Source organism: Oryza brachyantha, chromosome 9, assembly GCF_000231095.2.
Source record: "Oryza brachyantha chromosome 9, ObraRS2, whole genome shotgun sequence".
NCBI lineage: Eukaryota > Viridiplantae > Streptophyta > Magnoliopsida > Poales > Poaceae > Oryza > Oryza brachyantha.
Window position 1 is genome coordinate 15444253 of NC_023171.2, and position 27071 is coordinate 15471323.

The 27071-nt window shown below is 44.2% G+C and overlaps 7 protein-coding genes across 8 annotated transcripts; 5 read left to right on the forward strand and 2 right to left on the reverse strand.

Annotated features, from left to right (window-relative positions):
• Nucleotides 1–94: 94 nt before the first annotated feature.
• Nucleotides 95–2123, forward strand: LOC102721957 (probable serine/threonine-protein kinase PBL23). Its single transcript, XM_015841264.2, has 2 exons — nt 95–669; nt 768–2123. The coding sequence occupies exons 1-2, from the start codon at nt 447–449 to the stop codon at nt 1814–1816; spliced, it is 1272 nt and encodes a 423-aa protein (XP_015696750.2). The 5' UTR covers nt 95–446; the 3' UTR covers nt 1817–2123.
• A 570-nt stretch (nt 2124–2693) lies between these two features.
• On the forward strand, nt 2694–4742 carry LOC107305002 (putative gamma-glutamylcyclotransferase At3g02910). The gene is made up of 4 exons (XM_015841265.2): nt 2694–3001; nt 3081–3262; nt 4141–4199; nt 4331–4742. The coding sequence occupies exons 1-4, from the start codon at nt 2735–2737 to the stop codon at nt 4348–4350; spliced, it is 528 nt and encodes a 175-aa protein (XP_015696751.1). The 5' UTR covers nt 2694–2734; the 3' UTR covers nt 4351–4742.
• A 2480-nt stretch (nt 4743–7222) lies between these two features.
• On the forward strand, nt 7223–8589 carry LOC102722247 (basic blue protein-like). Its single transcript, XM_006661519.3, has 2 exons — nt 7223–7794; nt 7878–8589. The coding sequence occupies exons 1-2, from the start codon at nt 7626–7628 to the stop codon at nt 8267–8269; spliced, it is 561 nt and encodes a 186-aa protein (XP_006661582.1). The 5' UTR covers nt 7223–7625; the 3' UTR covers nt 8270–8589.
• An 89-nt stretch (nt 8590–8678) lies between these two features.
• Nucleotides 8679–9490, forward strand: LOC102712387 (pollen-specific protein C13-like). Its single transcript, XM_006660951.3, has one exon. The coding sequence runs from the start codon at nt 8713–8715 to the stop codon at nt 9211–9213; it is 501 nt and encodes a 166-aa protein (XP_006661014.2). The 5' UTR covers nt 8679–8712; the 3' UTR covers nt 9214–9490.
• Nucleotides 9491–10250: 760 nt separating this feature from the next.
• LOC102712660 (dynamin-related protein 1E-like) lies at nt 10251–17868 on the reverse strand. Its single transcript, XM_006660952.3, has 15 exons — nt 17554–17868; nt 17337–17400; nt 17104–17211; nt 16786–16887; nt 16226–16276; nt 16031–16092; nt 15538–15628; nt 14625–14689; nt 14243–14437; nt 14036–14155; nt 13876–13946; nt 13158–13383; nt 12939–12989; nt 12429–12830; nt 10251–10553 (listed from the first exon to the last, which is right to left on the reverse strand). The coding sequence occupies exons 1-15, from the start codon at nt 17695–17697 to the stop codon at nt 10425–10427; spliced, it is 1881 nt and encodes a 626-aa protein (XP_006661015.1). The 5' UTR covers nt 17698–17868; the 3' UTR covers nt 10251–10424.
• A 246-nt stretch (nt 17869–18114) lies between these two features.
• On the forward strand, nt 18115–19808 carry LOC102722525 (pentatricopeptide repeat-containing protein At5g66520-like). Its single transcript, XM_015840974.2, has 2 exons — nt 18115–18557; nt 18668–19808. Exons 1-2 carry the CDS (start codon nt 18115–18117, stop codon nt 19806–19808), a joined length of 1584 nt encoding a protein of 527 aa, XP_015696460.2.
• A 1473-nt stretch (nt 19809–21281) lies between these two features.
• Nucleotides 21282–25199, reverse strand: LOC102722801. Of its 2 annotated transcripts, none has more exons than XM_015841350.2 (7): nt 25023–25199; nt 24833–24956; nt 24672–24757; nt 24504–24582; nt 24318–24427; nt 22602–22653; nt 21282–21893 (listed from the first exon to the last, which is right to left on the reverse strand). In XM_015841350.2, exons 1-7 carry the CDS (start codon nt 25125–25127, stop codon nt 21742–21744), a joined length of 708 nt encoding a protein of 235 aa, XP_015696836.1. In that variant the 5' UTR covers nt 25128–25199; the 3' UTR covers nt 21282–21741. The 2 variants fall into 2 exon arrangements, with proteins under 2 accessions (XP_015696836.1, XP_015696837.1); XM_015841351.2 differs by having other exon boundaries at nt 21284–21893; nt 22602–22666.
• Nucleotides 25200–27071: the final 1872 nt, after the last annotated feature.

Below are 27071 nucleotides of genomic sequence, written 5' to 3' on the forward strand. Positions count from 1 at the left end.
TTGGTTCCTGGCCCAGATTAGTCATGCATGCATCCAACACGTATCCTATGCTTGCTTTTCTCTCCCCTTTTGTTTTTGTGGCCGCAACAAATTAAACTAATTGGTGGCAGCGAGCGCGTTATTAAGCAATCGGGAATCTCCTTGCCATTCGCGCGCGCGCGCCTCGCTCGCCGGCAGTTTGTACTTTCTGCGGTACAAGCTCGCCGTCCGGCGATCATTTTATGTATCATCCATCACCATCACCTCACCTGGTTAGCTAGGCCTCCATTATCTGATTGGATCGATTGAACGTACTGCAATTCGATCCCCTCCCCTCCCCTCCCATCGATTCTTCCTTCCTTGCTGTGCGCGGAGGGAGGCCGGCCAGGAACAGGCCGGAAGATATATAGCATAGCAATCACCCCCCCCCCCCCCCCCCCACCCCCAAAAAAAAAAACACAAAAAAAATGGGCATCTTCTGCTGCTTCCAGTCGGACGACAGAGGCGGGGACGTCGGCCCAGCACCGGCCGTAGCGCCTTCCTCCAGCAGCAGCAACAAGGAGAAGAGTAGTAATGCTAATGCAGCAGGAGCAGGTGCGTCGACGTCGGAGCGGAGCCACGGCGGCGGGAGCAGCAGGTCCAACAACAACAACCTCGTGGACCTCGTCAACGAGATCGTGGCAGAGTCAGGTGCTCCTAGCCCTCTAGCTCCCTTAATTTCTTCGATCGGTGCTACTAGCGCTAGCCAGACAATGAATCGGTCTGTGCATTGCATTGCATGCGCGCAGTCACTTACCGGCACAAGCGCGTGGCCGACGAGATCCTCAAGATCGGCAAGGGCAAGGTGACGGCTCGGGCCTTCAGCTACGCCGAGTTGTCGGAGGCCACCGGCGGATTCCGGCCGGAGTCGCTGCTGGGCGAGGGCGGCTTCGGGCCGGTGTACAGGGGGCGTCTCAAGGGGAAGGGAGGCAGCGTGACGGAGGCGGCGGTGAAGCAGCTGGACCGGAACGGCATGCAGGGCACCCGCGAGTTCCTGGTGGAGGTGCTTATGCTCAGCCTTCTGGAGCACCCCAACCTGGTGACGCTGCTCGGCTACTGCACCGACGCCGACCACCGCATCCTCGTCTACGAGTACATGCCGCGCGGCTCCCTCGAGGACCACCTGCTGGACCTCCCGCCGGGCTCCGCCTCCCTGGACTGGACCACGCGGATGCGCGTCGCCCAGGGCGCCGCCCGTGGCCTCGAGCACCTGCACGACGCGGCGCGTCCCCCGGTGATCTACCGCGACTTCAAGGCCTCCAACATCCTGCTGGACCGCTCCTTCCAGGCTCGCCTCTCTGACTTCGGCCTCGCCAAGGTCGGCCCCGTCGGCGACAAGACCCACGTGTCCACCCGCGTCATGGGCACCTACGGCTACTGCGCCCCGGAGTACGCGCTCACCGGCAAGCTCACCACCTGCTCCGATGTCTACAGCTTCGGCGTGGTGTTCTTGGAGATCATCACCGGCCGCCGTGCCATCGACATGGGGCGGCCGGCGGACGAGCAGAACCTGGTCCAGTGGGCCGCCCCGCGGTTCAAGGACAAGAAGCGGTTCGCTGAGATGGCCGACCCGCTGCTCCGCGGCGCCTACCCAACCAAGGGCCTCTACCAGGCGTTGGCCATCGCGGCCATGTGCCTCCAGGAGGACGCCACCATGCGTCCCGCCATCAGCGACGTGGTCACGGCGCTCGAGTACCTCACCGTGGCCGGTGCCTCCTCCGAGGGGGCCCCTCGTCCCCAGAAGCTGCTGCAGCAGCCACAGGAGGATGACGACGACGACGACGACGACCGTCCTTAATACTCCTATACTCCTATATCATGTATTGATTGATCCCATGCTTGTATTAATTAATTGTTGTATATATACTACTAGTTACTCGATCCTACTAGTTAATTAATACGCACCAACCTACGTACTATCGGTTAATTGTCCTTGCTGCATGCTATCATCCTTCCTTCCTTAGCTAATACTCGATCTCTCTCTCGGTTTTCATAGTACGTACGTGATGGATGTTTCTTAATTATCCTATTTAGATTTCAGTAGATACGACCATCTTCTTGTAACGTGAAACAGATGTAATACTCCCTCCATAATTTTATATATAACACCGTTAACTTTTAGAATTACATTTGACCATTCGTCTTATTTAAAATTTATATCCAAATATGCAAAATTATAATACATACTTAAAATTCCTATAATAATAAATAATATTATAACAAAATAATTAATAATTATATATTTTTTTTAATAAGACGGATGGTCAAACGTGGACCTAAAAGTCAACGGCGTCATTTTAAGGAAATATGGAGGGAGTATTTAATTACTGCTTAATCACAAAGTAATTGAACGAAATGATCATCAGTTGATCGCTATGTATGTTGCTGATGGGCTCCTGGCATGCCATATGTATACCGAGTGGCAAAGGAATGGAAGATGGAATATAATCCACGCACGCTTGGTAATGTGGCTGTAACTTGTCTTCGGGTAAAGGCGGTCCACACTGTTACGATGCAGCGGGCGGAGCGAAGGGGAAGGCGTTTCGTAGTATATACGGGCTTTTCACTGGGCTGGGCTGGGCTGGGCTGGGCCGGGCCGTATTTGTGGATGGCCTGTAACCGTAGTAGTAGTACAGCCACAAGTTTATCCTCTTCCTCAGCAACATGGAGCTAGCTAGACACCTTCCCCAATTCGCAATCAGTGGAGAGACTCGCAATGGAGTCGGAGGAGGCGACGATGGTGTTCGTGTACGGCACCCTGAAGCGCGGCTTCCCCAACCACCCTCTTCTTGCTGGCGCTGCGGCCTCGTTCGCTGGCAACGCCTCCACCTCTGCCCCAGCCTCGCTTGTCATCGGCCCCTATTCTGTCCCCTTCCTCCTCCCCAGCCCCAGGATTGCATCATCTGGCCCTGGCAGCCATCGCGTCTCCGGCGAGCTCTACGCCGTCTCCCCCCACGCCCTGGTCGACCTCGACACCCTCGAGGTAGGGTAGGTCTCCTCCTTCCTCATCATCAGTCCTCTCCAACTGTCCTTTGGATTGACCGACCGGAACGGAACGGCAGGGCACACACCTCGGCGTGTATGAGCGGCGCAGGATCACTGTCCTAGTTGAGGGAGGAGGAGGAGGGAGGGAGGTGGAGGCGGAGGCCTATTTGGCGAACACAAGCTATGCGGAGGCCCTGTGGCTACGCTGCGGTGGCGAGGCGGCTGAGATTGGGGACTATACCATGGACCACGCCGCCAGGTATGTTGCCCCTACCCACCGCGCCTCTGGACTTTTGCACGCCATCCATATCTTCATTGCTAATCCTCCTACCTCTCCTTCTCCGTGAATCAAATTCATCCACCCCTTCCTCTCTTGCTTGTACACCCACTTCAATTGGCTACAAGCAGGTTTTTTTTTTTTTTGAAAGATCACCGCGGGGAGAGCTCCCCCACCTGAATACTTTCATTGCAGCTAAAGCTGAAAAAGAGATGGTTCTTACAGATGGAGTTACATAGTGCGATCACAGACCTGCAATCGCATTACCGAATTCAGATTTCCCGTCTGTTGCTATTTCGCAGATTTATTATTTGACTCTATATGTTCACTTACTCTACTTTTTCAGATAATTTTCTCTTTCTTCGTTCAATTGATCTATCATTTCATGACATGAGTATGTAACACACATTCCGCTTATATCAGTCAAACCTTAAACCTGTTGTATTCCGCTTATACATTTTTTTAATCTTTTGACTGATTCAATGTTACTTACTTTATTATCTAATAATAAACCTGGTACTTTGATACAAACTTTATGAGAATTTGATTGCTCATCACAAACCAACTAACTGGCATGGCATCGATATACCTCTCTAGTTTAAATGCTCTTCCTATCCTCATATTCAGTTCAGATGGTGGGGAAAGGGAAATTCATACCGTGTCGACCTAAGGTGCGTATGCTCCCTGCTGGTTCCTATAGATTACAAATACTGGAGATGCATTTGTTAGCACAGTGGCAGTGCTGTATGGTTTCAATTCCCCACGCATTCACACTTTATTCTTAATTATTCGACAGCAAGTTCCTCATTGGTTATCCATCAGCTTTTAACAATATTAAATGATTTCAGCTAATCATGCAGGAAAAGGAAACCATATGCCACATCCTTCTGTGACCCTAAACCCTCCTTGCAAATACCCGGTGAGGAAAATTACCATTATCTATCAAAAAGTTGATAAAGGCCCCAAATTCAACCCAATATTGACCGACTTTCTCATCAACTCCCGGGATGTAAAGCTGATTTTATGACACGGGTTGGTCGTGCTATTCAGGTGCAATACATGCTCACTAGGATGCTGATTTTACCTTGGAATGGCACTTGATCAGCCCCCGTGCCCCGTCAGCCAACAAAGCTATTGATAAAATCAGAGGGGCATTTCTTTGGAGAGGAAGGAAAGAGTTAAATGGTAGCCACTATCTGAAAACTTGGCGGTTGGCGCAAGGTTTGTCGCCCTCGAGAGTTTGGATAAAGGATATGGCTCCTGCGTCAATATTATGCATCGGTGCCTAAACAAAGAGCCAACAAAACGTACTGTACGTGATCCTAGTACCTAAGGTACTAAAAAATACTAAAATTTATATAGAAAAATACAGTTTCTCATAATATCTTCTCAAGTACTATAAAATAGCTCATTGGATATTCAAGGCGTGCTTTTGGTCACTGCCCTATAGATGACTATCTTGATCTTGGATATGTTCTCTTTAAGAGTAAGTTTAATAATATAGCTTACTACTAGTTCTAATTTATCTATAGTTAATCTAATAGTCAATTCATATAATAGTTATATATAAAACATTAATACATGATTCCACATGTCATACACACGTTGCGTCTTGGAGTTCGTGCTATAGCTAGCTATAAATTAGTAGGCCACTGCTCTTCTCTCTCCTCTTTTATCTCTCTAAAATATATATAGCTGGCTTATAGTCTACTATTATACTTGCTCTAAGTGGTTGTAGTGCTACAGCCAGGTAGGGCTCTTGTATTTGGCAGCTATCAAGTTTAGGACAGCATTTAGCCAAGGGAGCGTATTTGGAAATACTGGGCTCCAGGCAAGTTGAATTTACTGTGGTTGGTTAGAGCAGGGATAATAGCAGGCTATAAGTCAACTATAAGTATATTTTAAATAGATAAGAGGGGAGGGAGAAGAAAGTTGGACTATTAATTTGTAGCCAACTGTAGCACGAGCTCCAAGACACTGCATGTATGACATGTGGGACATAGTAGTATATGTTTTATAGGTAACTATTATATGAATTGGCTATTAGATAAATTGGAGCTAGTAGTTAGCTATACTATTGAACTTCAGGGCTAGGTGTTGAATCGTCTCCTCTTCTTCTTGGTCACACAGGTGGCAACACTCCGTCGGTCCAACGTCTAACAAAGGCCTAGCCAAAAAGAAAGAGAAGTATGTAAAATAGATTTATTCTAACCATATATAACACAGCCCAAAGAAGAGGGAGCTGAAATAGACCTATTTTAACAACCCAAAGAAGTGAGGGGTTAAAATATAAACTTATTTTTTTGAAGAAGCACGATGGACCATCATGCCTTCGGGCTGACCCGGCACAACTCGAGTGGTATTAGGCCGTGCCTAGACCACGAGTGCCGCTCGTGGTCCAACATGACCTGGCCCGGCATGTTGATCGGGTCGTGCCGGTCCGACCATGCCTGGGCCATGCCGACCCAGCTCGGCCATTTGGCCATCTATACTCAGGCCCTCTCCTTTACGTCGATGCAAAAGATTGCGAAGGAGATATAACAAGAATATCTTTGAATACATAACCATATCTCACAATCCAAAGGATCAATATATATAACATATCAACCTTGTTTTTTTCCGGTTATATTCATAAGCTAAAATTTAGTCTAACAGCTATCTAACACATTTAAACGCGATACCAGCTAGTAGCCGCAGTAGTCGTCTGCAGCCGCCAATATGGAACTTTCTCTCGTAAGGATATACGTGTGGAAATCATATACTACTAGATGAGGCTGCAGGTGACAGCAGGCCAACAACTCACCTGTAGCCTGCACCTGCACTGCAATGCAGGCCTGGAATTCTTCCTCTTCAATATTTTAATTCTCCTGCTTAATTTTACGCATACGACAAACTCCCTGCGTATCAGATTTGCCGACCGCAAAATGCTACTACTACTGATCTTTTCTTCTAGCTGTTGATACGATCAAACTAAAGGGCATATGGCAGAAGAGAAATATAATAGTGTTTATGGGTCCTAATTAGTAGAGAGATGTTTCATCGTACAAAATTTGTCGTGTTTGCTGACCATTACGAGTAATTAGTGGATTTCTTTTAGACGATCGAGAAAATTCATCAGTTTGGACGCATACATAGAAGCAGAAGTTTGCTTTTAAATTAAGTCGCTTTCTTATATTGACCGTGATAACTCTCTCTTTTGAAAACTGCAGCATACGACCAACTTAAGAGCCAAGTCTATGGAATTGAAATGGCCCGCGTGCGCTGGTCTGGAACGTTGTATAGACGTTAGTTGAATATTCCAATTAATTTAATAATTTATTATGCTACCCAATCAAGTAGTAGTTTCATAAGTTGCACTTAATCCGTTTCATATCATAAACTGTCTAGATTTAACGATTGATTTATATATAATTTGTATAATATTTAAATTTATTAGCATTTCTAGATAAAGTCAGAAATTCTTATATCGTAAAATAGATGTAATATCATTTTTGACAAGAATATAACTGGTAATTTTTAAAATATTAGCTTGAAAACACTAAAACAACATGTATAGATAAGTATTCAAAAGTGAGTAAAAGGAAACATTTATTTATTTATAGATTGATAGAAAATTAAAGTTCAAAATATATTTTAAAGATCATTCATTAACTAAAATAGGAAGAATTATTACGACCACTCTTTTTGCTTCCACTTATTCTTATAAGCCAAAATTTAAAATTCTAACCTTAAATTTATAGCTTTGGATTTTAGATCGCTAAAAATACGTACATAAAAGTTGTGTTCACATATTATTTTTCGTTTGTAAATATGTCATTCCGTCTTTTTCAACGATCAACCCCTGAGTACAATGTATTAAATTTTTTCTCAAACGACTATATATTAAATTTAATAAATTTAAGAGTTTTTTTACCGTCCTTGAAAAAGTAACTGTAAAAAGTATGATATCTTGAGATATTATAAATTTATATTAAAATTTTTGGTAACTTAATGTATTTTTAAGGACGAGATAAAGGCCCTAAATTTAATGGATTGGATGAGTCGTACTCAAGGACCACAGGAGCAGTGTGAACGAATAGATGTGCTACGGCAGATTAATACGAGTATATATGTTTCTTTTTTTAATAAGAGGGAGAACGTTACCGATCCATCACCGTCGACTAGTACGGAGTCTATGGACTGACCGAGAGCTAGCCTCATAATATATATACGTTTCTTCCAGTTTTGTGGCCTCATCGATCATCGATCACTGACAGAACGTAAAAAGTAGGTTAACTTTGATCAATCGATCTCCTCTGCTTAATTAGTTTGCCCCTTCCAGCTAGCTAGTTAGCTAGCTAGATATATGGCTTCCATGGGAAGAGTTGTGGTGGTGGCCATGACGATGATGGTCATGCTGGGAATGGCGTCGGCGGCGACCTACAACGTCGGCGAGCCGGGCGGCGCATGGGACCTCAACACCAACTACGCCAACTGGGTTGCCCAAAAGAAGTTCCACCCAGGCGACCAGATAGGTATGCATATATATGATGATGAATTGAATTGGATCGAGATATGAATAATATAGATGCTAATTATATTAGTGGAGTAACTGCAGTGTTCAAGTACTCGCCCCAGCAGCACGACGTGGTGGAGGTGAACAAGGCGGGGTACGACTCCTGCTCCAGCTCCAGCTCCAGCTCCAGCGCCATAGCCACCCACACCACCGGCAACGACGCCATCGCCCTCAACTCCACCGGCACCCGCTACTTCATCTGCGGCTTCCCCGGCCACTGCACCACCACCGGCACAGGCAGCATGAAGATCCAGATTGATGTCGTGCAGGCGGACTCCTCCACTCCTGCGCCTGCCCCGCCCACGCCCAGTGGCAGTGGCCCCAACCCTACTCCTCCCGCCCCCGTCCGCTCTCCGCCCTCCTCCGCCGCTACCTCCCTCAAGGCCACGGCAGCAGCTGCCGTCGCCGTCCTGCTTGCCGCCCTCATGGCCTAAACAGATAGTAGCTAGTATTAAGTTCTTTTTTTCCTTTTTTTTTCTTTTTATTTAAAACTGGAAGAGAGAGAGAGAGAGAGAGCGCGCGCGCGCGAGCCATACATATGTACTCCGTACCATCTTCATCTGATTGATTGTATACTTACTGATCGACGACGATTCAGTATTACTTATATTTATATTTAGAGGATGCGAGAGTGAGCATTTATATATATTAATTAATTAATTCTTAGGAGGTTAATTGTATTTATATAACTATATTGCTTCACTTGTCGATCGAGGGATAGACTAAGTAAACGGTCAACAAACTAAGAATAGAGACATGCAAGCTACAACTTCTCTGGATCGCCTGATAGGTTGATTGGCCTGGGTGGGCTTCATCAATTATATATATTCGATCTTAATTCGAGTGAGGTGTATAGCCTGTTGACGATACGTACGTTATGGCAGGCGGCGTCGTGACGGCCACGATGATGGTGATGGCGATGGCGACGGCATTGGTGCAGGGGACCCGGGACCCGGACTTCTTCGTGGAGGGCGACGTGTACTGCGACACGTGCCGCGCCGGCTTCGTCACCAACGCGACGACGGCGATCCAGGGCGCTCGTGTGCGGCTGGAGTGCCGGCACTACATGAGCGCGAGTGGCGCCGTGGAGCGATCGGCGGAGGGGACGACGGACGCGGCGGGCCACTACCGCGTCGAGCTGGTGGACAACCGCGGCGCCGAGGAGGTATGCTCGGTGGCGCTGGTGAGCAGCCCGGTGCCGGGATGCCGCGAGACGGAGGCAGGACGCGACCGCGCGCCGGTGACTCTGGTGCAGGACGCCGGGCTCGCCACCATGGTGCGCCGCGCCAACCCGCTGGGCTTCCTCAAGGATCAGCCACTCCCCATCTGCGGCGACCTCCTCAAGAGCTACGCGCTCGGCACCGCGCCAAGCTACTAGCCGCCCGCTCTCTTTTTGTTTTTATGTTTAGGTTAAAATATTCTTTAATTTCCTTCAAAAAGAAGTGTTGTTTTTGTTCTATAGATTAATCCTTTAATTTCCCTAAGAAAGAGGTTTCTATAGAAAATAGAACTTTCCATTAATTGCACCTTCGTTGGTGTCCACTCGGTTCTAAGGACACGTATAAAGGTGTCAGATTATCACGTAAGCAAATTTGGTAATGTGGAGGAAAAAGAGGAAAAGAGAGAGAAAAGCTATTGTTATACATGACAACGGCTTAGAGTTGACTCTTAGCATTTATTAAAGAAAACTTTATTACATGAGAATGTATAAAAAGGAAACAAACTTAATAAAAAATATTTTATTGCATTAATGAAGAAATCACACCTGACTCTACCTTTATACGTATCATTATAAAATAGACTCGTGTTGCTGACGTCGCTTGAGATAGAGCCCACAACGAGCTCTACCTTTGAACATGCCATTATTACATAATTTTGTTGACTTCTATGTATATAACATGACAACTCGTTTTATTCAAATAATAACTATGTTTCATATTGTAAGATGTTTAACTTGTTTAGTTGCAACGTTTGACCATTCATCTTTTCAAAATTTTAGTACAAATATAAAAAAATGATAAGTCATGCTTAAAATTATTTTGATAATAAAGGAAGTCACAAGCAAAATAAATGATATTTTTATAATTTTTTGAATAAGACAAATGATCAAACATTGCAAGCAAAAAAAATCAAACATCTTGCATTATGAAACGGAGGGAATAAAACTTATTTAATTACCCATTATTTTATTATGGTTTAATTTATTATTAAAAATACTTTGAGCATAATCTATATTTTTACATATTTATATATTTTTTATAAGATAAATAGTTAAACATGTGTATGCATGATTTTTTTAAATAAAAATAATCAAATATGTATTTTAAAAAATATCGTCTTGAAAAACCAGAGGCAGTATATGTGTTTCATGAACACCCCTGCAATCCAGATCACCGGAGGAGAGGGGGGGGGGGGAGAGAGAGAAGGATATATAATAAAATGATGTACATGTACGAACTGACAAAAATATATACATAATGTCCATTAATTCTTCGTAAGATACTATAGCAAGGAAACACAAAGCAGTGCCTAACTAACAACAACTGCTCGCGACGTATCCGTATCCGTGCCCCTAATATGTGTTTCTGTCTATTTGCTCCGTGCGACAGAGTCGATTTCATTCCTCGCCGATTTGTACAGCTCCAGCCTCTGCCAGCATTGCTTCCTTCGCTCCAGCATCGCCGGGTCCTCATCCAGTAAATGTCCAAACTGGCTTGCCTGCTCCAAACCCAACACAAACTCAGTAATTCAGTTCAGCCCGTACGCTCCAGAACAGGTATATGATGGTGATGAATGATATCATTGCTCAACAACAAGAAGATCAAGCAGAATATACACTGCTGTTTCATTTCAGGTTATAAAAACATTTTTGCTTTTCTTATATTCATATTCATATGGATACTCATGTATCCTTTTTATAAACCAAACCAATAGGATAACTGTCAATTTTATTTCATATAAGAAGAGAGAAAATCCAGACCGGTTTATAGAGAAAGAAAAAAGACAGGCTCTTGACAAAGCTAAGCTCTCCACCAAAACAATAGACCGGTTTCAAATTTGAAAAGTGTGTCATGATTGCTAAGCTTGTCGCCCAAACAATACAAACGACTTCACATCAACACGTCAATGTGCCAACCGTTCCACCGAGATGAAAAAATAGCTCGGACTGACATCAGCCTATGCCACCAAGCACCGCTCTCTACACAACCAAAGCCAACACACTAAGTCGAAAAATACAGTGTGTCATCTTTGCCAAACTTCAGCGCAACCCTAGCCATGAAACAACTCCAACTCTATAAGACAAAAACAAACGAAGAGAGCTACTTGGTCACTAACAGAACAAGAAGAACCAAGGGGATAAGACCTCGCCAAAAACTACTAAGGCCGCGTTCGGCAGTCCCCCTTAGTTAACTTGTCTTTCTCATTTTTCGCACGCACGCTTTCCGAACTGCTAAATGGTGTATTTTTTACAAAAAAAAAATTATATGAAAGTTGTTTAAAAAAATCATATTAATCTATTTTATATTTTTTAATAATTTAATTAATTAATCATGTACTAATCTATTATTACGTTTTTCGTGCCAGAGTATAAATTAACTTATACCCCAGCAACGAACGCGGCCTAAGCCACCTATACTACCACTGTGCTAACATGGAAGGCCATTGCTGACCAATGTTGTACGGGTAGGTTTTCCAAAGTGGCGCCCCAAGGAGGATGTGATGTGGAACCCGTGACCACTTGTCTAGACTCTAGACAGAGCAAGGTCTAGATCCAATACATGCAGTAGGGAAACTAAAGCCAACAACGCCTCCAAGGAGGGTAGCGACACCTATGGATGTTTTCACCATCGGCTGACCATGGCCTGGCTAGGTTTTAACCCGCAGTTCCTCCTCGATCACCACACGCAACCAACATGTACCAAACTAATGGCCGCCGAGCGGTGAAACCACATCACTCCTTTGAGGCACCTACCGCCAACCACAACATCCTCGTCTCGGTCTTCACAACATGGTATGCATGAACCAGTAAAGCATCACCGGGTGATGGCCACAATAGCGACCTCCAGATCGACTCTCCCCCATCAGATCGTTAGATCATCCTGGTCTTCACTGCTTGAAGCCCTCATCCCTCGTTGCTACGACGACGTGGGCCTGACTTGGCCAAGAAATCCCATAACATCACCACCAGATCGACTCTCCTCCGCCTCCTCCCCGTGCTGGCATAGACGTCGTTCTCGTGCTCACGTCATCGTCACTCCCCTCCAACCCTAGTCGTCACGCGTCCCCGGTGCTGCTGCACCCCACTGCCACTCCTTCCGGTCGCTCCGGTTCCCACATCCAGAGCAGCCTGGGAGGGGAGAGCCCCGCCTCCATCGTCATTGCAGCCAACCGACTTTGCCGGCGGCTGCTTGGGTGGCGGCAGAGTTTTGGTTGTCGCCTGGAAGCAACATGTGCGTTCTCTGTGACTATACTAATGAATTTGTGTGTGTATATATGCTTTAATAGATAAATCTAAATATGACCAAAATATCTTATAACCTGAAACGGACTAAATACTTATTATACTCCTCAAGCCTGTTACCTATTGCTTACCTCTTTCTTCCCTATCTGCACGTAGAAATGGTTAAGCAGAGACCTGTTGGCTTCTCGGACCTGACAGTGCACCACCGCCTTCGGGATCTTGTGTAACAGTTCGTCTCCCACCATCCTTATGTACTGGGACACATTGGCGGCGATATTCCTGTAGTGCCCGTCACCGTAGCGGTCCACTGTCCCTGAACCTTTGCCCGGGGTTGCTTCTGCCGCCGATGGATTCCCAACCTTGCTAATAATATCTGGATCTTGCGGGAGCTTCCGGAAGAAATCCACAGTCAAGTATGCCTCCATGTCAACAAGCCGAAGTGTAGTGCTGCGCCCATCCTCCCGAAATCTTTCCAGGGCTTCATTTGCAGCTGTTGCAATCTCAGCTTGCAGGGTAGGGAATCTTCTCAGTGGCTGCAATAGAAAAACATACAGATTTTTCAAAAAATAATAATAATAATAAGGCAAGATATTGGAGGTTGAGATTATATAGAAATAATGTTTTATCCCTGTTAGCCTAACCTCTGTCTCTCCTATGGATCTCCTCACTAATTCCCTTAAAACAACGTGGACCTGTAAAATATATTTGGCAGATCAGACAAGTTGAGACATGTGACATCAAATGCAGCATATAGAAGTAAAGCGTACAACACAAAGTGACTATTGGTGGCCACTTAAGAAACCAACTGGTCACAAATAAGCACGGATGAAAAGTTGACCACCAAATGGAAATTCAGTTACCGCATCGACTGTAGCTTCAGCTGGGCCCTTGAAATAAGCAAGGCCGGCCTCAATAAGACGACGGTAACCTTGTTCAGGTGCAATAAGATGAGGCTGATAGCCATCTGCTTCTGACACCACCTTCTTAACATTTTGCACGGACAGATAACGATCAAAAGGTAGCTTTCTAAAAGCAGCAGGGAGCTTATGATCAAACACACCATAGATTTTATCACCGCCTGATCTCCTGTAACAGTTAGGTACCCAAATAGTTAAGGCAGTAAATTGACCTTATAACACTGTAATTGGACAATATCTCAAGAAATCAAATGACAACTCATTAAAATAAAGCTAGGTTTATTGATAAAACTTATGAACACTTCATACATTCCGTTCACAAAATCTTTATAAAACATGCACTTGATCTTCTGAAAAGCTAGGCAAGTTCTGTAAATTCCTTTCATTCATGTTCACATGGAAGAAACAATATATATGAGTCCCAGGAACTCAAACAAACATGGGTGCATTTTTAGCATCTATTATCCTGGGACATGTGAATGGTGTTGATAGTTGATACACAGTGTAGCTACCGATGATTCATATGTACTTTTTTGGGAACGAGTCAAAGAGTTGATAATGGTTACTATTTCTAAAAAGAAAAAGAAAACTGAGCAGAAAGCTACACATAAATAGCAACAAGATATGAACATCTCTCAAGATGCTGACAGATAATACCCACCCTCCATCCAGATGTTCCTTGAAAACACGGTCAAAAGCACGGCAGAGCTCCAGTATAGTGTACAGTTGGGCCTGCACAACATTATGGAAGAAGTCGATATAAAATTTAACCAGACACTTCCCTATCTACTCCAAGCATAGAATAGATATGAATGACTGACCCCTGGATCAGCAGCCACTGCTTTCCCAATGGTATCCAGTTCTGATTCAAGTTCATCTATAGTTTTGTTGACTAATGATGTGATGCTAGGAATGCGTGCTTTGATAACAGCTTCAAGATGCTGAAAATATTGTAAAGCAATTACGGCATTCCTGAACTTTGCACATATATCAACTCAAAGAAATGAAAAATTTCTAGTCTGAGGTACCTGAGAAAGAAGCTTAGCTAGATACACAGAACCCATCCTACTGGCTAGGTGTGCATAATCAGGACTATTTTCAAAATACTCTGTTTCCTTTTCTCTTGCAGCAATCATGTCAACTTTCCTGTTAATATCTGCTTGTGAGCGGTTGACAATTCCAACCCAGGGATACTGAAGACGATAGGCTCTTCCCTCAAGAACCTTAGGGGAAAATGAAAACAGTCAAGGTCTTATAGATAGAAAAGGCTATATTTACAGAAAAAAAATGACAGGTGAGAGGTATGATATGAACATTAAGAAGAAGAAAAAAAGGCTGCACGTATATATTCTGAAGCTGACAATGTGCAGGAAGACTACTGTTAGTTACAGGAGCCAAACTCAATCTTACATCAAGAGCATTTGTTCCCTTGTCCATCAAGTCCAACTTTGTCAACACACCAAATGTCCTTTCACCTTGTAAAAAAAGAAAAATTTTCATCCAAATATAGTATAGACTGTAAATCCAGTTAGGCAGAAGCATAAAAAAACTCTATTCTGAAGCATCTGTAGAAGATAACTATCTTATCTATAGAGTTATAACAGAGCATCAAAGTTTACAGTAATATACTTCATCTATACGAGTTCTCTTTAGAAGTATAAAAGTAAATGAAACCCTCTGTACCCAGAACAACCATGCCTCACAATGCCACCTACAACACAGGGATTTCCCTAACGCATATCCTGCTTGGTTGCCCTTTCACAAAGTCCTTCTGGGGAGCTATTGGTTTTAACACAGGGATTTCCCTAACGCAACGAATATATGCAATCAAACCTCCTTCCAGACTGCCTCCCACACACTTCCAAATTTTCTTCATCCTCTGCTTATGGCTGCTATGGAATCACAGGCATGATGTGGTGTTTCAGGAATCAACCACCCTCGCTACAACACATTTTGCACAATGGAATTTCGGACTCCGTACTATGGGCAGAGAGGCTTAAAATGGATGACAGCAGAATTGCAGCAACTTGGAAAGAAACTCTCCAGCGGCTCTGCAATGTGTTCATGCTCTGCACTCTCTCTAAACCCTTCTCTCGCTCGCTTGTAACTTGTCGCTCTTCTAAACTGTAATGATCTCTCTAGCTCAAGTTACCTCCGAGGGTTTTCTCTTACCCAGAGGCTGTAATCTAAAGCGCCTCTAGCCTAGTTGGGGACCTTTGTACCTTTTGTTAAATTTGACAATCGAATTCAGGTGGGGAAGCTCTCCCCCCTGTTGATCCTTCAAAAAAAATGTCTCTTGTCCATGTGCACTGAATCTTAGTACCTGATGGATCAACCTCCTTTGAAAGCTTAATTGCATCAGAAGTGGCAATGTCCTGGTTTGCTGGAGATATAGCTAAAATGATACAATTGGGCTGCAAAAGTGCATAGAAAATGACTTATTATTTATTAATCCTGTATAAGTTGTCAAAGATGAACACCAGAAATACATCCACATGGTTAACAGAATTAAGTTATCAGAACAATTTGACACACATATGAGATCAGAAGCAGAGGGTCAAGCACACAATGGCATATGCAAAGAAAACACAAACACCGGTTACTTCTTGAATTACATTGAATGAGCACAGGTGTCTAATTCAAGCATTAAAGAAAACACACGCGTGCATATGCAGTCATACGCTGTTAAGGGTGTGAATAGTTAAACAACCAGAACATCAGCTAGCATAATCACTTTGCTAGTAATACAAGAATAGAATGCACGCGCTTTCTGATCACATGGTACTGAAAAGAATGCTCTTTTGTTTGTTGATTACCTTCTCAACATATGACCGAACCATATTCTCTATATCATGAACAACACTTTCAGGTTGTCCCTCTGTGAATTAGAAATTGAACAAGTCAGAGAGAGAGAGAGAGTCATGATATACATCTGTCAAATAAACTAAACACAGTAACAAAACAAACAGCTTTGAAAATCTTTGATTAAACAAGGACTGCATAGTGCATACCTACAGCAACCTTTGTCAATCCGGGAAGATCAATCAATGTTAAGTTCACAACTGCCAAAATATAGGAGTATTAACCACTGTTAGCAAGATTGAAACAGAAATATGAAGCAGACACTGAAAGTCCCAGTTAAATTGAGTAGTCTTCAACAGTTGTATAAAATCCTATAATATGTAGAATCTGGAAAACTGTAGAACACTGCAAACTCGGATGATCATAAAGCTATCAAATGCATTATATATCATTCAGAGCATGTTAATGTCCAGATATATTCATAGAGTATCTTTTGAAGATTACATGGAGGGACGCAAACCCCTAAAATTGTACTTTCTTCATGAAGAACCGTTACTGGTTGATTTGGGTTGTGTTGGGTTTACATGCCAAAGAAAGTTAGGGATAATTTTTTTGGAATAGTAAAAGTTAGGGATAATAGAGTTCCACCAGGGCAACACATTCATAGGGCTTGGGTGGTTCAGTTCAATTTGTAAGATGGAGATAAATTTCTCTCAGGTGAGTTCAGCATAGGTGCACATTCACAACAGGAAGAGGTTTACCAGCTTACCGTTGGGTGAGTAGATGCTGAGATGGATTGGCACAGGGGATATTTGTTTAGTTTTCCCAGTCACCCTATCTGTCTCGTCTGCAATTTCTTGACGAACAAGAGCTGCACCACAGTATAGAAAAATAATAAATGCTTCTGGTACTGCCACTTTACATCAGAGATAAGAGCAACGGAAACAAAATAGTGCAACAAGACGCTTGAACTTGTCATTTGCAAGACTTGAACGGTAACACTTGACAAGCAAAGCAGGAGTTGAGGTTTACCCAACGAAAACGCAAAGATGTATAAAGGGGCAGAGGATTCATTTGAAGTTCTCACCAAAATCTGAAAACTTTGTTTTCGGCAAGTGCAAGAACTCAGCGTATTCATGGGCTCCTTTGTCGATCTGATGCAGCTGCAGAACCAACGGCCTACGTGTCACGATTCCTGGAGACGATGGTTCAGGTCCAGAGAGGATTATGATATATTAGGATGAGATCATTAAATTAGGGGCTAGATGGAATAGAATGAATTAAAATTGTTATTAAGGGTACAGAAAAGGCAGGCTTTACCAGAACCACGGGGAAGGAAGTCTCTGCCAACAATACTCTCGAGCACCGAGGACTTGCCCGAACTCTGTTTACTCACAGCCAAGCCAAAGTAAAGGAAAAGAGAAACAAAATTGTGATGAGCGATTCAGCAACAAGGAAGGAAGGCTATTCGTCTAGGTATTCATTCAATTACAGGAAGGCTAGGCAAATGATGAGACAAGGAAGGATGGGATGGGACCTGGCCTCCGACGACGGCGATGGTGGGGAGGGACTCCCAGAGGGTAGGGAGGTCGGATCCTCCACCGTGGTCTCCGAGGGCGGTGCAGGCTCGCTGGATGCGGTTCATGAGGCCGATCAGACCCTCCATGGTCGTGGTCGCCATCGGCGGACTTCTCCTCCTCCTCCTCCTCCTTTCTCCCTGTCGATTCTGCTCCTACGCTTTCAACTCCTCTAAACTCCGGAGTATGAACTACGATACTAGAAGAACAAGGAGGAGGAGGAGGAGGAGGAAGAAGAAGAAGGGAGAATGATTCTTCAGGTTGAAGGAAGAAGAAGAAGAAAACCACGCGCTCGGAGCGCAATGGCTTACGACGACAGACACGGGTCCTCCTCTTTGAATTCCACGCCGACGAGCTCTGCGGGGCCCACCCACCCAAACACACCAGCTCTTGGGCCGAATTTATTGGGCCACGCCCGGCCCACGAGAAAGACCCCTCTCTCTCCCCAGCTTCACTCTCGAGGCTGGCTGTGGCTTCTCCGGCGCCGGCGAGCGACACCACCACGGAGGAAGAAGAAGAATATGCCCCCCGCCGCCTCCACCTGTTCCAATCCAAAGCCCCTCCACGCCCGCCTCCTCCGCTCTGGCGCCCTCTTCGCCGACCGCTCCGCCGCTGCCCCCCTCGCCGCTGCCGCCTCCCTCGCCTCCCTTCCCTACGCCCTCTCCCTCCTCCGCGCCCACCCCTCCACCTTCTCCTACAACTCTGCCATTCGCGCCATCTCCCGCGGGCCCCGCCCCCACCTCGCCATCTCGCTCTACCGCTCCATGCTCTCCCACCCAACAACTACAACTACCCACCCCTCCTCGCCGCCTGCGCCCGCATTGCCGCTTCCTCCTCATCAGCTGCAGGCGCTGCCGTCCACGCCTCCCTCTTCCGCCGCGGCCTCGAATCTCCCGAGCGCTTCATCAGGGCATCCCTCCTCTCCTTCTACGCCGCCGCGGGGGACTTGCCCGCCGCACGCCAGGTGTTCGACCTCAGCCCCGCTAAACACAGGGACCTCCCCCTCTGGAACTCGCTACTCCACGCCTACCTCTCCAATGGTCTCTACGTCCAGGTGCTTCGACTCTTCCGCAGGATGCTCGATGCCGACGAGGTCACCCTGCTCGCGCTCCTTTCTGCCTGCGCGCACCTCGGCGCGCTCCACACCGGCCGCTGGTTGCACGCCTACCTCGCAAGGACCTGCTGCATCCCCATCACAAAATATCTTGGCACCGCGCTCCTCAACATGTACATGAGGTGCGGCGATGTCCAAAGCGCATGGTCTGTCTTCCACGCGACTCGCCACAAGGATGTCCGCACCTGGACCGTCATGATTGCCGGGCTGGCTGTCAATGGCTTCTCCACGGACGCTCTCACTTTGTTCAGAGAGATGAAAGACCGCGGCATACATCTGGATTCCATCACCCTGACCGCCGTTCTGAGCGCATGCGCGCATGCTGGCATGGTTGACGAGGGCAGGAGGATCCTGCACCGTATGTCTGTCGACCATCATCTGCAACCCACCATAGAGCACTATGGTTGTGCCGTTCATCTGCTTGGCCGAGCAGGCCGGCTAGAGGAGGCACTGGCTCTTATTAGAGCCGTTCCATTGAAGGCTGATGTTGCCTTATGGGGTGCTCTCTTGGTGGCTTGCAGGTGTCACAAGAATGTTGAGATGGGGCAGATGGTTGCGATGGAAATTCTCAGGTTGGATCCTCAGCATGCCGGGGCCTGGGTTTTCTTATCTAATGTCTATGCTGCTGCTGGCAAATGGGACCTTGTACAAGAGGTCAGGAGCTCAATGAAAGAACATGGGATACACAAGCCTCCAGGATCGAGCGTTGTCGAGCTTGATGGTGTTGTTTATGAGTTCTTTTCTGGGGATCATTCACATCCTCAGTCTGATCAGATTTATGCGATGCTTGATGAGATAGGAAAAACCTTGAGCCTCAAAGGGCACAAGCCTGCCACTAAAGGAGTTACTTTTGACATTGATGAGGAGGACAAAGAAGTTTGTATCTCGGAGCACAGTGAAAAGCTGGCAGTTGCCTTTGGACTGCTCAACACGAGGAGAGGGGATGTTATCCGAATAGTAAAAAACTTGAGAATCTGCGAGGATTGCCACTATGTCATGAAGGTCATTTCCGAGGTCTATGATCGAGTTATAGTTGTTAGAGATCGTAACCGTTTCCACCATTTCAAGAACGGTTCTTGTTCTTGCCTGGACTACTGGTAGCCCAAAGGGGGGATGGCAAGATTATCCAGTCAAAAGACAATAATTTCACCTGTTCCTTATGTCAAGATCAACTAGCTGTGTGCAAAGCGTAGTTGGAATTACAGATCAGTAGCCTTCCTGTTCTTGATTGTAAGATCCTTAGCCAGTGGGGTGCATAGAATGTCTGAGCTGCACATGCAAGTTTTAGCTGATTGACAAGGTTATATCGTACCAGACCAGGGCAACTGATTGATGAGATACATATCAAAGAAGAAACCAAGAAATGGAATTATAATCTGATCACACTAGTGTGAACTTTTCAACTATCATATTTCGCCCTCTCAGCACACTTCTTTGCAATGCATTAGTATTTTAGTCCGAATTTTCCCATGAAGTGCTTGATTTCCACTTATTGAATATGTAAATTATTTAGGTTGTAGTAGAAAATACCATACTTGCTCACTTTGTTTTTTTTTTTTTTTTGGAAATTGCTTCATTTGGATCTTGGGGAGCTGTAATGGAGAACGTATCGCAGATATTCTTGACAACTAGAAAGGCTTAGAAAGTGACACACCATTTCTTTTCTGACAGATGACGATCACTTTTTTCTTGTTCGTTTCGGGGAGGTGCGGAAGTACACACGCAGGGAGGGGATGACGGATAGTTTGCCTTTAAGCAGTAGAGATCATGATATTAACTTTATTTAGCCATCTCATTTTTTTTTCTTTTGCAGGGATCGATCTCCATTAGCATGCCTCTTATCCAAATTCGAATGTGCTTTGTTTGCTCCCATCATGCGTCTGGGCGTCTGGCCATACGTATTGGGATAAACAGAAAAGATCGTCTTCCTTGTTTGCCTCTGGTCCGTCACTCTACCCTCCATTGCATGTCAGCGTTATGTTGCATGCAGACCAAAAAGAAAACAAAAATAATGTATGCTAAAACTTTTATACATGTATTGTCAGTGATCTAAAAACCAAAGCTGAAAATGAACTATAATGAAAAAATCTCAAAACTAACTCTAAATTTAAGGTTAAAATTTAAATTTTTGTTTATAAGCATAAACAAAAATAAAAGCAAAAGGACGGGGATGTTAATAGAATGTGAAAATTTGAACATCCAATCCATGGAACGAAATGTCTTCACTGCTGGTTATAATGGATGTTCCGAACAAACAAAAAAAATTATATGGAAACAAACAACACCAGTGAAAGGACTTGGTGTTTGGATACTGCCAGCTTTTTTTTTAAGTCCCTGTCATACAAAGTTTTGAATAAGATAATAGCCAAACGTAGATCCAAAATTAAGATGTCAAATGAAAAAAAGTCAGAGTCAATATGTGTTAGTTAGAGCATCTTCGGTGCCATGGCGGGAGCGATGGGCACATGCTTCTCCGTACTAATTCGTATGAAATTAGCCCGACCCGCGATCAAATTCTTGGTGGGAATCATCAACTTTATAATGTTTTAATAACGGCTCACGCTTTTTTAATGATCTTTTTTATGGTTATGCCGGCGATGATAGGTGGATTTGGTAATTGGTTTGTTCCGATTCTGATAGGTGCACCTGACATGGCATTTCCACGATTAAATAATATATCATTCTGGTTGTTGCCACCAAGTCTCTTGCTCATGGGTAATATGCAAAGGTGCTTCGCTGAGTTCGCTCTATTACATTATTTTATCGCGTATATTATATTCCTGACGTGAATTGAACTAGGATGAAATCCACATATGTTGTCACATGCGTGCGCTTCTAAATCACAGTTTTGACTTTTAACTCGGTTACTGATCTATTAGTATTTTCTCTCCTTTCAAACTTCACTCAAATTGCATCTGAACCATTCAACCGTACTGCTGACCAAAATATATGTGAAGTACACAGGTAAATTCACACTGCTTAGCGCCTCTTTTGGAAGCCTTTCCGGTCACAGAGGATTAGAACCAAAGGCTCACTATGCTTCTGTACAAACCCCATTAAACCCATATAGTCCCAGTAACTCAGATTCAGGTTCAAAATTGACCTGCCCGAATGTCTCTATCGATGCGCTCCGCGTTAAGTGTTCCTGGTAGCTCCCGAAAGTCTTCATTAAATATGGAGTATGCACTGCATGGATGTATAACAGCTCAATGTCAACAGGGGAACAATGAACTAGAACTTTATTTTTATGCTAATTTTATTTATTATGTAATTAATATAAAATATATATCAAAGTTGGTACTATAAGCTCATTACACCACCTAAATGGCTCTTTTCTTTCAGAACTACTCCGTAGTACTTTAGTTTAGTAGCACTGGTTTTAGAGAAAGACTCCAGGTTCTTACTAGATGAACATTGGCTTGTTGATCAGAATGACAGCCCAGGTATGTAACAATTGAATTATTATTGTTATTCTGCCCGTAAGAAGCCAAAAGGTTTGATAAATGACGGTATGATATACAGATTTATAGTGAAACTATTACAGCAATTACACTTCTAACATCCTCGGTGCACTTATGTTGTAAAACTAAGCATCCTATGGCAATGGACTCTGTACCATATGATAGAGGAATCAGGAAATACATCTTATAGAATGGGGCACATTCTAGATGTAAAACATTCATCAAACAATGAAAGAAAAAAAGAGCAACCAGTTGGCAATGTATATTTACCATTTCATATCTAGATAGTAAAGAAGTAAACTAGATTTCTACGAATTAACAATGTTTGTACACAATGTTAACAATGTTGGTTTGTTCTGAATAAAACCAAGTTTTCACTCTAGGCAACACAAAAGCATCGTAGAACGTAGATTGAAGAGATGGGATAACATACCTGACATCACCTTGTTGCCGTCTTCCAAGATTACAAAGGATGACCAAGAAACCTGTACCAAGTATCTGGGTAATACATTAGCATTATCAGCAAACTGAATCTAGCAATAAATTCAATTAATTGAAAGTAGTTTGGTCATCATAATTACTATAGAGAAACTAGCATTAGCATCACAATTCCACAAAATCCTATAAACTAGAACAAAAAATGATGAACATGATAGGGATACAAGAGTTGAATGGTCGTAATGAACTAAAGACATATACACGTAAGATAAAACCACATGGAGTGATCTGATGATTACTGATTCCTGGGCTACCCGTGAGGGCCAAAGTATGCCCCTGCCTGTAGCTAGCTAGAAACTGATATGTCCAATTCTTCAATTACCAGTTACACATATGATTTGAGTTTCAGCATGTACCTCAGTGTCATAATGAGCAGATGGTGCATAGAATACTTTGGCCATAACCGCTGATTTTGCATTGAGTCGTGTGCAATATTTACTGCTCTCCTCAATTCATTTACACTTGATTGGACATAATCACAGGAAAAAACTGCATGCAAATAGCAAAGTATAGATAATTCTACTGATCTACTCTGTCATGTCCACATCTTTTTTTCTCTCTGTACCTAGTACCAGCTATCTCAATCCTCTCATTTTCTTCATCAGGTGGATAATTAAGCCACAGGCAATGGGTGGACAGTGAGGATTTGTAGGGCAAGGGCTGGTCGCTGGTGAGAGCACTGAAGAGACAACCATGCGCTCTACTGATTATGACAACTCATCCAAGCAATTCCAAAGGCCAGGGTTCCCTTATTGCTATTATCAATCCCTACCATTCTATTGACTTCGAGTGTTCCCATTCTTTTCCCTGGGCTTGCCATCATGGATTTCACTACCTCAAGCCTATCATTGAACCCCCATCCTCTAGCTAGATTTATTTATACCCAGTAATGTTGTGCCCACACCCTGCAAATACCCACTTGTGCATGCTAGCACGCATAGCTACATGCTTGCACCACCCTATGTTGTTTCATTGCGGATCAGCATAACTCCATGTTCGCATGTATGATATAAACATTGCCGTTTGCATCAGTGTCGACATTGTCAACCTGTCAACATCTACAGGCACACTCCTGTGGCATGCTCTCTCCTCCATGTCCTCAGTACAATATAGATCTCTGAGTTGATGCTGTCCACCACCCCTAGTCACCCGAATAGCTAAACAGTGATGCACACTATAATACTAGCATGTTACAAGTTGTAATAGAAAACAGTCAGCTATCCTTTTAAATACATGAGTATAAGAATAGAAACCAAGTAGATGAGATTCTCTCCGTTTCACAATGTAAGATTTTCTAGCCTTGCCTAGATTCATATGGATACTAATAAATCTAAACATATATACTAATTATATACATTCATCAATGAATGAATCTAGACAAGATTAGAAAGTCTTACAATATAAAATGGAGGTAGTAAGTTACTACATGAGTATCAGCACGTGGCACATTCAAATTCAAATTTTCAAGGACATGTTTAGCTAGGGAAGCAAGATCATTATGAGACTATACTTATGATTGGACATTATTAACTTGATACTTCTTAAAATCCACTCCATTTTTTCGCACATATATCCTATAAGAAAATGAGTAGTGGATACATCAAGTTAATATGGACATTGGTGGAAAAGTTGTGTTCCCAAAGTTACTTACATATAAAGGTCCAACATCATACGTTTGGGCAATAGGTGCAAATAGGAACCACATTGCGATAAGAACCCATGCTTTCATACCAAGAGAAAATAGTGCCATCAACAAGATATCTGAAGAAGCAAAATGCATACTACATTAATCACACTACCATGTCATCAAAAAATAGAGGTGCATAATCTAAATTACCTGGTAATCTCAATTTGTCTCTAAGAAATATAAAAATTCTTCTCTTCCACCAGGTGGTTGTTTCTGGTATTTTGAACTTCTATAGGATGGGAGAGATTATACTTATGAGGAACATATAAACATCTTCAAAATACGAAAACTGTATGATATACTGTGATAAAAATTTACCAGCTCTTCTTCTTCATCATCATCGTCAGCATCGTCAGGGAGATGATTAGCAGGGGATTTAGGTGCCACGGCAACTATTAGACTATCTACATAAATTGCAGAAAGATGTATCAACAGGTGTGGAGGCCTGGAGGGTAGTAGACTAGAGCAGTATAATTTACCCCCATCGCGGAGGTCGACATGGGCGTCGTCTTGGCACGGGAGATTCCTTCCTCGCAGGACCAGGCGGAGGCGGTCTTCTGGGAGATGTCGATCGTGAGCAATGTGGCGGCGTAGATCTGCGACCTAGGGGGAGCAGCAGGAGGCATTAGCTCCCGCGAGCGACAAGGAATGAATTAGTATGGGTGTTACCGAGAGAAGCGGAGGGAGGCAAAGGGTGGTGGGACGGGACGGGCCAACGGCGCGCAGCGTCACTTCGACAGTCTCCGGCCTGTCGCCGGCGGCAGCCATGGCCATCTCTGATCTGTCCCCCGTCTCCCCCCACCCTACGACTCTCCCACACCAACGCCGAGGCAACACGCACGCAACTGGGCTAGGCCCGCGCATTACACCGGCAACCTACCTTGCGCGTCGTCCTTGGGATTGGGCTGCCCTCATCGTGCCTCCACATGCTGGGTGTGTCGCGGCATCGTTTGGGACACACCAGCGGGCTGCCTCGCTCCTGGGCCGATATACTGTACTACTACCTATGTACTACGCCGTTGACTTTTTAACACATGTTTGATCATTCATTTTATTTAAATTCTTTTGTATAATATATAAAGTTATATATATGCATCAAAATATGTTTGACAATAAATGAAATGATATAAAAATATTTAATAATTATGTAAATTTTTTTAAATAAAACAAAGAGTCAAACGTATATTAAAAAGTCAACGGTGTCAAATATTTAGGGACGGTGAGAGTATATATATTAGCAAAATGCTCGTGCTTCGCAACGGGTTAGGAGAAAAGAGTAAGATAAATTTTACTGTTTCCGTGCACTCAACCATGCATTGTTTTTTTAATAAATACAATTGGAACCTTTTATATATGCTACAATAATTTATCAAACTTGCCCCTTTGTAATAGTAAAGTAACCATGAATTTCTGCTCCAACAACATTATCAATGGAGGTGCGGAGATAAAGTTAGATATGGTCTCATAATCAATATATCAAAATATTTTTTTTACCCTTTAATTTTTATCCACCTCATGCAACAAAATTTATACTAAAGAATATTGTACATGTCGTGAGGCAATTCATTTCAAAAGCTTAGCTTTTCTTGAGATTGATCGATGTATATCTGCATGTCATTAAGCTTCTACCATGTTTATCTCTCAAACACTGGCATACTGATATGCCAACTCCTAAAATCAATTTCATCTCAATCAAAAATGAATAACTTAGGTCTTCTATTCAAGATTAACAATATATAAATCTAATCAAGAATGAAAATAACCATGACTATGTGTAAATAACAATTTTATAAACTTTCGAATGTTGCTGAAACAGAAATATTGAGCTATCAATTTATGAGTTTATGATGCCCTCTTAAAAAAGCCCCATGAGTAAAACTAATCCTTATATCGCAATAAAACGTAGTGAGATTCGCTCTTTAAACCAGATACGGTGGATTAGTGGTATATATGCCATTGCGTTGATTATGCTCTGCATGCATCATGAATTCAATAGGTCATTGTAGTATAGCGATATCACGCCGGTGACCCGGGTTCAGTTCGGGCTACGCACATTTTTTTCCATCTTTTGCGATGCGCGTGGCACAAGTGGGCCGATGGCCTCATGGCGAGGGTGGGTGGCGCAAGCACGAGGCCTGGCACAGAAGCGACGCGTGTGGCGCGAATGGGCCGTGAGCGCGTGCTCAGAAGCAGACCGACGGCCTGACGCAGAAGCGGCCCACGGAGGTGACGGACGAAAAATACTAGCAGAATCAATACCGCTTTTATAATAGTATAGATATATATATACTACTTAAAAAAATACGGCAATTTATGTCACCTGGGCCTACCAGGCCCAGGCCGCAGCTCATCTTTGTGGTGCGCCGAACGAGCTCCTGCCACGCGTTGTAAGGCCGACGCCGCTCTTGCCCGAGACGCTGCCCGGGCCCGCGCGCCTGCCAGCCACCCCACGAGAGACGCACTCCTGTCGCCTCCGCTTTGCATGCGCTGGCTGGCCCACATGCCATGGATGCAACAACGCCGAGCCGCGCGCGTGCCTCCGGCCTCCGCTGGTGACCGGCCTGTTCTGCTGGCGACGCGCGCAACGCAATGGCCTCCTCGCCGGATCTGCAAATGCATGGATGCAGGTCCCATATGCATGCAGCCATGCAGATGGGTTGCCCCTCCTCTTCTTCGATTTTCCTCCGAATTATCCGCGAGCGCACTCTCGGACGAGCG

Excerpts from the sequence above, each read along its gene's own strand:
- LOC102721957 (XM_015841264.2), top strand. The coding sequence starts at position 447 with ATGGGCATCTTCTGCTGCTTCCAGTCGGACGACAGAGGCGGGGACGTC. Across the intron at positions 670-767 it reads CGAGATCGTGGCAGAGTCAG|TCACTTACCGGCACAAGCGC; the intron begins GTGCTCCTAGCC and ends GCATGCGCGCAG.
- LOC107305002 (XM_015841265.2), top strand. The coding sequence starts at position 2,735 with ATGGAGTCGGAGGAGGCGACGATGGTGTTCGTGTACGGCACCCTGAAG. Across the intron at positions 3,263-4,140 it reads ACCATGGACCACGCCGCCAG|GAAAAGGAAACCATATGCCA; the intron begins GTATGTTGCCCC and ends CTAATCATGCAG. Across the intron at positions 4,200-4,330 it reads ACCCTCCTTGCAAATACCCG|GTGCAATACATGCTCACTAG; the intron begins GTGAGGAAAATT and ends CGTGCTATTCAG.
- LOC102722247 (XM_006661519.3), top strand. The coding sequence starts at position 7,626 with ATGGCTTCCATGGGAAGAGTTGTGGTGGTGGCCATGACGATGATGGTC. Across the intron at positions 7,795-7,877 it reads CCACCCAGGCGACCAGATAG|TGTTCAAGTACTCGCCCCAG; the intron begins GTATGCATATAT and ends GAGTAACTGCAG.
- LOC102712387 (XM_006660951.3), top strand. The coding sequence starts at position 8,713 with ATGGCAGGCGGCGTCGTGACGGCCACGATGATGGTGATGGCGATGGCG.
- LOC102712660 (XM_006660952.3), bottom strand. The coding sequence starts at position 17,697 with ATGGCGACCACGACCATGGAGGGTCTGATCGGCCTCATGAACCGCATC. Across the intron at positions 13,384-13,875 it reads AAGGAACATCTGGATGGAGG|GAGATCAGGCGGTGATAAAA; the intron begins GTGGGTATTATC and ends TAACTGTTACAG. Across the intron at positions 12,831-12,938 it reads GATCCATAGGAGAGACAGAG|CCACTGAGAAGATTCCCTAC; the intron begins GTTAGGCTAACA and ends TTTCTATTGCAG.
- LOC102722525 (XM_015840974.2), top strand. The coding sequence starts at position 18,115 with ATGCCCCCCGCCGCCTCCACCTGTTCCAATCCAAAGCCCCTCCACGCC. Across the intron at positions 18,558-18,667 it reads ACTTGCCCGCCGCACGCCAG|GATGCTCGATGCCGACGAGG; the intron begins GTGTTCGACCTC and ends ACTCTTCCGCAG.
- LOC102722801 (XM_015841350.2), bottom strand. The coding sequence starts at position 25,127 with ATGGCCATGGCTGCCGCCGGCGACAGGCCGGAGACTGTCGAAGTGACG. Across the intron at positions 24,957-25,022 it reads GCCTCCCTCCGCTTCTCTCG|GTCGCAGATCTACGCCGCCA; the intron begins GTAACACCCATA and ends TGCTCCCCCTAG. Across the intron at positions 24,583-24,671 it reads ATGATGAAGAAGAAGAGCTG|AAGTTCAAAATACCAGAAAC; the intron begins GTAAATTTTTAT and ends CCCATCCTATAG.